The following is a 10,382-nucleotide window of genomic DNA, read 5'->3' as shown; positions in this document are numbered from 1 at the left end:
CGCTTACGCAACCGCGTGCTCTGCCGAGAGCCCCCGGAAAACGACCGCCGGCCGGCAGGGGCCTCCCCATGCGGCACGGCCGGGGCCCTGCTCACTGCGGCCGGTGGCGGGCACAGCCATCGTGCCTCAGTTTCCCCAGTGGGACGAGGGATGCTGGGGGGGGCTGAGCCGTCACCGTGCACATAGATGTGCCCAGCCGTGTGTCCCTGACCCCTCCCCGGGAATGCTCACGCTGTCGGGCGTGCACATGCGTTGTGCTCACCAGCCCTGCGTGCACGAGCAGCCACAAGCGCACACAAGCTTGCACAAGAGCGCACAAGTGTGCACAAGTGCCCGAGCTCCCCAAAACAGATCCGGCTGCTGCTCCGCAGGGACAGGGATGCTGCAGAGGGGACTGTGTATGTCTCCGTCCCTATCCCTGCACCCCACCGAGGTCACCATCACCCCGACCCCCTCCCCGCCCCCCGCCTGGCCCCGCGCCCCCCTTCCCCACCGCGGCCCCTCTCCCCTCCCTCGGCCCAGCCTTTTCCCTTCCAGCTCTGCTGTTTGAAGCTATTTTTTCCACAGCTCCTGCCAAGAGCCTCTAATGAGAAACAAACGGGCTCCTCCGACCACTGCTGCTCCCAGCCCACACACCTCCGGCTGCCCGTCGGCCGGGGCCGGGGCACCGTCCTCCCGTGGGCACCGCTGTCCTGCCCACCCGGCACCACCTCTGGTATCGCCAGCATTCCCAGCCAGCACCATCCCTGGGCATCTCTGTGCTGCCACTGTCCCTTGGCGTCTCCATCCTGCCCATCCAGGACCTTTACTGGGCATCTCCGTCCTGCCCATGTGCCACCATCCCTGGGCATCTCCGTCCTGCCCATCCAACCGCCATCCCTGGGCATCTCCATCCTGCCCATGTGGCACTGTCCCTGGGCATCTCCATCCTTCCCAGCTGGGACCATCCCTGGGCATCTCTGTCCTCCCCATGTGCTGCTGTCCCTGGGCATCTCCATTGTGTCCAGCCACCATCCCTCGGCATCTCCACCCTGTCCATCCAGCCACCATCCCTGGGCATCTCCATCCTGCCCATGTGCCACCATCCCTGGGCATCTCCATCCTGCCCATGTGCCACCATCCCTGGGCATCTCCGTCCTGCCCGTCCAGCCACCATCCCTGGGCATCTCCATCCTGCCCATGTGCCACCATCCCTGGGCATCTCTGTCCTGCCCATCCAGCCACCATCCCTGAGCATCTCCGTCCTGCCCGTCCAGCCACCATCCCTGGGCATCTCCATCCTGCCCATGTGCCACCATCCCTGGGCATCTCCGTCCTGCCCGTCCAGCCACCATCCCTGGGCATCTCCGTCCTGCCCGTCCAGCATCATCCCTGGGCATCTCCAACATCCCCATGTGCCACTGGCCCTGGGCATCTCCACCCTGTCCATCCAGCCACCATCCCTGGGCATCTCCATCCTGCCCGTGTGCCACCATCCCTGGGCATTTTCATCCCGCCCATCCAGCATCATCCCTGGGCATCTCCATCCTCCCCATGTGCCACCGTCCCTGGGCATATCCATCCTGCCCATCCAGCCACCATTCCTGGGCATCTCCATCCTGCCCATGTGCCACCATCCCTGGGCATCTCTGTCCTGCCCGTCCAGCATCATCCCTGGGCATCTCCGCCCTCCCCATATGCCACCATCCCTGGGCATCTCCATCCCACCACGACGCAGAGATGGGCCAAGAAAGGGTCCCACCAGCCCCCCCAAGCACCCCCTGTCCCCACAGAAGCCTCCTCCTCTGCGCCCATCCCCACGGGGACGCGGCTGTGGCCGGTGCCGGGCGCAGGATCGGGCTGGGTGCAGGAGCGATGCGGGAGGCGGGTGAACGGGAGGGAGTGAGGTGCGAGGGAGTCCCGCACTGTCCCCCCGCCGGGTCCCCCGGCCCCCCCCGGCCGCCGCGGGCTCAGCCGGGGCCGCAGCCAAGCCCGTGCTGTTCCAGTTGGCCCCGGCCTGGCCCCGAATTATCTGTAGCTCCATGGCGGGTCACATTTTCCACTGAGCCATGTTTGTGTTTGAAAGGCGGCCGGGAGGAGAGGAGGGAGCGCGGGAGAAGGGCAGAGACCCCCTCGGATTCGCACGGCGGGGAGGAGGATGGCGGGGGGCGGCGGGGGGAGGAATTGTGCATTTATGGAGGCAGGGATGGGAGCAGGATTCGTGGCCAGGGAGGGAGCGTTGTCCAGGGACGGGAGCAGCAAGCAGAGGTGGGAGCGAGACGAGGGGATGGGAGCGGTACCCAGGGTGGGAGCGTGGCTCAGGATGGGAGCGTCACCTGGAGATGGGAGCGGTACCCAGGGATGGGGACATTACCCAGGGATGGGAGCATGACCTGGGGATGGAGCATGACCTGGGGATGGGAGGACAATTTGGGTGTGGGAGCATTGCTCGGGGATGGGAACAGTGCCCGGGGATGGGAGAGGTACCCAGGGATGGAGCGGTACCCAGGGATGGAGCAGTACCCGGCGATGGGAGCATCACACAGAGACGGTGCAGGCGTCGCATGAGCCGAACCCTTCTTCTCCCCTTCATCGCAGCCTTGAGGCTCCCTGGGGTGGCAACGGCCGAGCCAGCCCCATGGCGGGTGGCTTCCCTCGAAGCCCCCTCCTCATCCTCAGGCTCTCCAGGACCCCGAGGAGGCAAATGCCCCCATTTGGGGCTCACCCCACAGCTGGGGCCACGGGGCCGGGACGGTTCCTCGAGCAAGCGAGCGGTGGCCAGGCGCGGGCTCGGCTGGCGCGTGCCGTGCGCGCCGGAGGGGACGTCACAGGGGCCGGATCCTCGCCCTGCTTCCTCGAAGGAGCCGGCCGCTGTCTGCCAGGGTGACGCTGGCGGCTCGGGGCTGACCTGGTTTCTCTCCTCCAGCCCTTTCTCGCTCCGGCATCCCTCCGGCCTGGCCTGGCCCCGGTGCAGAGCGAGCTCCGAGTGCGCCGACGGCTTCCTGTGGGGGCGGAGGAATTTGGCACCCGGCCGGCGGGACTGGGAGCCGGACACCGCACACCGCCCGGCAGTGTGGCCCACCCAGCACCGCCAGCCCCGAGCACCGGCTGTGGGGAGATCCGTCATCCCCACCGAGGACGGGCTCTGGGGTCGAGTCCCCCCATGGCAATGGGGATGCCAGAGAGGGGACACGGAGGTGGCGAGGGGTGGCCCATGTGGGGTTTGCTGTGTGTGCAGCCTCGAGTGTGCACACACATGACACAGACATGTGAATCCAGCTGGTGCTGCCCGGCACACACATGTGCATGAGCAGGGGTTGCACAAACAGCAGTTGCATGCACAGGGATTGCATGCACAGGAGTTGCACACACAGGGATTGCACAAACAGTGGTTGCATGCACAGGGGTTGCACACAGAGGGATTGCATGCACAGGGGTTGCACATACAGGGGTTGCATGCCCAGCATTTGCACACACAGGGATCGCATGCACAGCATTTGCACATGCAGTGGTTGCATGCACAGCATTTGCACACACAGGGATTGCATGCACAGGGGTTGCATGCACAGGGATTGTATGCACAGGGATCGCATGCACAGCATTTGCACATGCAGTGGTTGCATGCACAGCATTTGCACACACAGGGATTGCACGCACAGGGGTTGCATGCACAGGGATTGTATGCACAGCATTTACACACAGGGATTGCATGCACGGGGGTGGCACATGCAGGAGTTATAGGTGCATGAGTTGCACACACAGGTTTGCACGCGCCAGGCTTGCACACACAGAGCCCCTCTCCGTCCCCTTCCCCCAGCCCCTGGGGTGGCTGGAAGCAAAATGTCCCGCTCAGCTGGGGGTCTGTCCCGCTCCCAGACTTGTGTCCCTTTGGGATGTCTCTGTGTCACCGAGGGGGTGCACTGGGGGATCGGGGCCCTCTCTGTGACCCCATGGTACTCGACCATCCCAGGTGGGAGGGGACAGGGACCCTTGTCCCACCCCACTGCCCTGGGGACCCCCAGGGAAGTCCCAGGGCTGTGGGAGATGCTTTTCTTCACTCTCAGCTCAGCTGATCCCGACACAGCCCTGAGAGCAGGGAGGGGACAGTGTGGCACTGGGCCTGGCGGTGGCACGCCCAGGGACCAGCCTCTGCCAGGCTCAAGACGGCCAGTGACGACAGAGAAAGGCAGCAGTGTCCTGCCACATGCCATGACTCGCCATGGTCCCCAGGGAGATCTTGGACACAGCAGAGGCTCCAGCTGCCTCCTGGCTCTGGCTGGGAAGTGCTTGGGAGCGGAGACACAGAGTTTCCCAGTCTGACATGCTCCGTGGCCAGTGGGAGACCAGGTTTGGGGCCAGGGGGCTGGGGGGCAGCGGGCGCACAAGCCCCTATTAGACATCAGAGAATCCCCACCGCCTCCCTAGAGGCAGCTGCATGGCAGCAAGGGCTGAGTGGCTGTGCTGGTGGGACTGGACTGTCCCCATCCCCGTCCCCCCCAACCTGGGCAGGCAGCTGGAGGAGGAATGCTCGGGATGCTCAGCCGTGGCGAGCACCCAGCCGGCTCCTGGCAGCTCCCCGGGGACGGGAGCTGGGAGTCGCTCCAGCTGGAAGCACCCCAGGGTGCTGCTGTGGGCAGGGCGATGGGGGCCCCGGGGGGATGCACAACTTGGGGGGCTGGCTGGGGGGAGAGGGTGATGGAGAGGATGAACGGAGAGGCTGACGGAGGCACCGATGGAGGAGAGGGGACGGATGGAGCGGAGAAAGGGAGGGAGGGATGAGTGCGTGGGCAGGGAAAGGGCGGGGGGGGGAATAAAAAAAGGGATGGACAAGTAGTGGGATGGGTGGAGGGATGGATGGATGGAGGATGGAGGGAGGGATGGATGGCGGGATGGATGGGAGAAGGGACGGATGGTGGAGGACAGACGGGTGGCTGGAGCGTGGGATGGCCACGCCATGGCCAAGGGTGACATTTATCGGGGTGGCATCAACAGACCCCTACAAGCAAAAAGCCACCCTCAGTTTCACCACGTAACCCTTTTATTCCCTCTCTGCCCCCAAACCCTGTCAGAGCAGGGCAGCACTAAATCCCCTCACCCTCACGGATGTGCCCATGGCGGGGACGGCACCCAGGGTGTCCCCAGGGCAGGGTCCCACGTGCCCGGGCTTGCAGGGGCTGACGTCCCGGGCCGGTGCCCACCGGCGGTGCTCGCTCCCCTCCGTGCCCGCGGGCAGGGGTGGGGGACGCTCCTTAATCTCGCTCTGACCTACAAAGGGGGGGGCTGAGCAGCACCTGAGGAGCTGAGACCCACCGCCCCGGCGTGTCCTGCCCCACGGGCGGTGGTACCGTCCTGTGCTGGCACGGGCACCGGGCACAGCCCGGGCAGGTGAGGAAGAGGAGTGGGGTCTGCCCGTGGCACGGCTGGGGGTGCAGCCCCAATGCTGCCCACAGTATAGCCCCAATGATGCTCATGGTATGGCCCCAATGATGCCCATGGTATAGCCCCAGTGCTGCTCATAGTATAACCCCAATGCTGCCCACAGTATAGCACCAATGCTGCCCATGGTATAGTCCCCATGCTGCTCATGGTATAGCCCCAATACTGCCAACGTTATGGCCCCAATGCTGCCCATGGTATGGCCCCAATGCTGACTATGGTATAGCCCCAATGCTGCCTATGGTATGGCCCCAATGCTGCTCATGGTATGGCCCCAATGCTGACTATGGTATAGCCCCAATGCTGCCTATGGTATGGCCCAAATGCTGCCCACGGTATGGCCCCAACACTACCCACAGTATAGCCCCAATGCTGCCTATGGTATAGCTCCAATGCTGCTCATGGTATAGCCCCAATGCTGCTCATGGTATGGCCCCAATACCTCCAATGGTATAGGCCCAATGCTGCCTACGGTATAGCACCAATGCTGCCTATGGTATAGCCCCAAAGCTGCTCATGGTATGGCCCCAATGCTGCCTACGGTATGGCCCCAATGCTGGCTATGGTATAGCCCCAATGCTGCCAATAGTATGGCCCCAATGCTGCCCACGGTATGGCCCCAACACTACCCACAGTATAGCCCCAATGCTGCCTATGGTATAGCCCCAATGCTGCCAATGGTATGGCCCCAATGCTGCTCATGGTATAGTCCCAACGCTGCCCATGGTATAGCCCCAGTGCTGCTCATGGTATAGCCCCAATACCACCAACGGTATGGCCCCAATGCTGCCTATGGTATAGCACCAATGCTGCTCATGGTATAGCCCCAATACCACCAATGGTATGGCCCCAATGCTGCCTATGGTGTAGCCCCAATACTGCCCATGGTATAGCCCCAATACCACTCATCATATGGCCCCAATGCTGCCTATGGTATAGCCCCAACGCTGCCCGTGCTATGGGTCTGATGCTGCCTATGGCATGGCAGCACACATGCCCAACACTGCCCATGGTATGGCCCCAACACTGCTCATGGTATAGTTCCAACGCTGCCCACGGCACGGCTCCAGCGCTGCCCACATGTGGCCCCAAGCCCTGCCCGTGGCACCGTGGGGCACATCCCCAGCATTGCCCATGGCACCGTGGGGCACATCTCAGCCCTGCCCGTGGCACCGTGGGGCACATCCCTGCCCTTCCTGGGGCACCATGGGGCACATCCCTGCCCTTCTCAGGGCACAGTGTGGCACATCCCTGCCCTTCCCATGGCACCATGGGGCACATCCCAGCCCTGCCCGTGGCACCATGTGTCACAACCCCAGCCCTGCCCGTGGAGCCGTGGGGCACATCCCAGCCCTTCCCATGGCACCATGTGGCACATCCCAGCCTTTCTCGTGGCACAGTGTGGCACATCCCACCCTGCCTGTGGCACCGTGGGGCACATCCCAGCCCTTCCCATGGCACCATGGGGCACATCCCAGCCTTTCTCGTGGCACAGTGTGGCACAACCCACCCTGCCTGTGGCACTGTGGGGCACATCCCAGCCCTTCCCATGGCACCATGTGGCACATCCCAGCCTTTCTCGTGGCACAGTGTGGCACAACCCCAGCCCTGCCCAGGCTCCCGCTGGCACCTTGGGGCGATGCCCGGGTGGGTGGGCCCTGGGCTGCAGCCCCCCACGGGGGGTGAGCAGGGTGGGGACGAGCCCGGCACGGGGCGGGGACCCTCCCCAGCCCCCCCAGCTCCCGGCACAGCCCCTGGGCCCCCCTCTGCCTGCCGACGTGGAGGCTGTGCTGGAGACGTGTCAGCAGTGGGGTGGGAGCCAAGGGCATCGCCTGCGCCTGCCCCCCATTTCGGGGGGGGCGAAGGCCGTCAGCAGCCGCCCCGCCAAGGGAGGAGGCACCGGCCGACGAGGGCCAGAGGAATGTGCCGGGCACCGGAGCCGCTTGCCGGATCCCCACCGACCGGCGTCCATCGTCCCCATCCCTGTCCCCATGTGGGGACGTGTCTGCTTCCAATTAAGACTCATGGTATGGGGCCACACCGGGTGGGCTGGGGGCGGGCTGGGGTGGGGGGACCCCCCTGCACCCCACTGCTCCTCTCCTGGGGGTCTGCATGGGCACCATGGGGGGGTCCCGGTGCTGAGCACAGCCTGTGACATGGCACTGGCTTGGGGACGCCGTGGGCTCCGTCATGGCCCCTCTTGCCCCACCGTGCCTCAGTTTCCCCTCCCAGGCGGGTGCACACGTGTGCAGGGGCCGGGATGGGACGAGGCCAGCGACGGGTTTGGGTTTTTTTTTTTGGGGGGGGGGGGGGGGGGACTTTTTCACTTTTTGTTGGCTTTGCCCCAATTTCATCTCTTTGAAATCCTTTTGTCGAGTAGCCCCGCCCCCTCCAGCACAGACCCCGCCCACACAGGCCGGCCACGCCCCTCCCCTCCCCCCCCCCCCCTCCCCTTAATTCTCCCCCCCCTATATTTCCACGATGGCCGGATCCTGCTGCCAAAGCGGCAGGGCCCGGCCCCGGTGGCTGGGGACGGGACGTGGCGGGGATGGATGGGGGGACCCCGTCGGGATGGGGGGGACCCCGTGGGAATGGGGGACACTGGGGATTGGGGACACGGAAGGGATGGGGGACACGGAAAGGATGGGGGACGCTGTGAGGATGGGGGGACACGGAAGGGATGGGGGGACATGGAAGGATGGGGGGACACGGAAGGGATGGGGGACACTGTGAGGATGGGGGGACATGAAAAGGATGGGGGGACACGGAAGGGATGGGGGACACTGTGAGGATGGGGGGACATGAAAAGGATGGGGGGACACGGAAGGGATGGGGGACACTGTGAGGATGGGGGGACACGGAAGGGATGGGGGGACATGGAAGGGATGGGGGGACGCTGTGAGGATGGGGGACATGGAAAGGATGGGGGGACATGGAAGGGATGGGGGACACTGTGAGGATGGGGGGACACTGGGGATGTGGGACATGGAAGGGATGGGGGGACACTGTGAGGATGGGGGGACGCTGTGAGGATGGGGGGACACTGGGGATGGGGGACACGGAAGGGATGGGGGACGCTGTGAGGATGGGGGACACGGAAGGGATGGGGGACGCTGTGAGGATGGGGGGACACTGTGAGGATGGGGGACACGGAAGGATGGGGGGACCTCATGGGGAGCAGCAGGCTGCGAGGGAAGAGTTAACGCTCCCTCGTCCATGCTGGTCCCCCGGGCAGGGAACTGGGATGAACTGGGGGGAGCAGGGAGGGAGGGCTGGGAGGAAGGTGCTGACGTGGGGCTGGGAAGCGGCTGGGGAGGAGGAGGAGGGGGAGGAAGAGCTGAGGCTGGGCTGGAGCATCGCTGCTGCTTGGGCCCAGCTCCAGCTGGAGGGACCCCTTGTCGGGGGCGGTGGAGCTGGAGGGGCCGGGCTGGGGGGGCCGGGCTGGGGGCACCCTCCCAGCTCCCCCTGCCAGGCCCCGGCTGAGCCCTGCCTTCCTCTGGGGTGGACGGATCCTGCCCCCACAGCCGGGCAAGGCCGCCCGCCCCACGAGCTCCCAACCCCACGGACCCCAGGACCCCCACCTTTGGGGAGCCCCCCCACTCCGCAGGGACCCAGCACCTCCCTGGAGCAGGGGGTGCCCATGGCTGGGGCTGGGTGGAGGGTTGGGGGACCCCCGGGCTGCGGGACCTCAGAGCACCGGTGTCCTCGCACCTCCCAGGGGACGTTCACCACATCCACACCCTGCCTGGCCTCCAGCAGTCCATCTGTCCGTCCGTCTGTCCTGCCATCCATCCACCCACCCCCTCCACCTCCCGCCTGTACGGCTGGAGGACCCCGGCCCCCGAATCGAGACCGAGTCACTCCTAACGAGATAAACCACCAAACCACCCCCACAACAGCCCCACCCCCAGCCCAACCAGCCAGAAACATCAACCCCAACCACCAACCCCAACCACCCAACTACCCCAGGCTGGCAACCCCAACCCGACAATCCCAACAGCCCCAACAATCCCAACAGCCCCAACCCAACAGCCCCAACCCCAACAATCAACCCCAACAACGCCAACAGCCCCAACCCCAACAATCCCAACAGCCCCAACCCGACAACCCCAGCCCACGAAACCCAATCCACCAACCCCAACAATCCCAAACCCCAGCCCACCAACCCCAACCCAACAACCCCAACAATCCCAAACCCCAACCCAACAACCCCAACAATCCCAACAGCCCCAACCCCAACCCAAGAACCCCAACAATCCCAAACCCCAGCCCGCCAACCCCAACCCAACAACTCCAACAATCCCAAACCCCAGCCCGCCAACCCCAACCCAACAACCCCAACCATCAGCCTCCCAACCCCAACCACCTGACTACCCCAACCCACCAACCCCAACCGATCAACCCCAACAATCCCAAACCCCAACCGAACAACCCCAACCCAACAACCCCAACCATCAACCCCCCAACCCCAACCACCTGACTACCCCAAACCACCAACCCCAACCCATCAACCCCAACAATCCCAAACCCCAACCCCCCAACCCATCAACCCCAACAATCCCAAACCCCAACCCCCCAACCCATCAACCCCAACAATCCCAAACCCCAACCCCCCAACCCATCAACCCCAACAATCCCAAACCCCAACCCCCCAACCCATCAACCCCAACAATCCCAAACCCCAGCCCACCAACCCCAACCCAACAACCCCAACCATCAACCCCCCAACCCCGACCACCTGACTACCCCAACCCACCAACCCCAACCCAACAGCCCCAACCAGCCCCTGACTCCCCGCTGGGAGCAAGGCCCCCCGCCCCAAACCAGCAGTGGGGGGGATTGGTGCCGGACGTGCCCAATGTCCTTTGGGAGCCAGGGAGCTGCCACCCCTCTTGATGGCAGGGGAGACCCCACAGCTCTGCCCCCCAAAAGCCATCAAACCTTCATCCCCGTGAGTGCCGGGGCTC

General features: G+C 64.8%; 1 protein-coding gene across 1 annotated transcript in view; it reads right to left on the bottom strand.

Annotated features, from left to right (window-relative positions):
* HDAC5 (histone deacetylase 5) overlaps positions 1 to 787 on the bottom strand; it is a 20,650-nt gene extending 19,863 nt beyond the window's left edge. Inside the window, exon 1 of the mRNA XM_059830173.1 lies at positions 766 to 787. Coding sequence (XP_059686156.1) covers positions 766 to 787 — 22 coding nt within the window. The remainder of the gene's footprint in view (positions 1 to 765) is intronic.
* Between the last annotated feature and the right edge of the window lie 9,595 nt (positions 788 to 10,382).

Source organism: Gavia stellata, chromosome 28 (assembly GCF_030936135.1).
Source record: "Gavia stellata isolate bGavSte3 chromosome 28, bGavSte3.hap2, whole genome shotgun sequence".
Lineage (NCBI taxonomy): Eukaryota > Metazoa > Chordata > Aves > Gaviiformes > Gaviidae > Gavia > Gavia stellata.
This window is presented reverse-complemented; position numbering and strand designations above follow the sequence as displayed.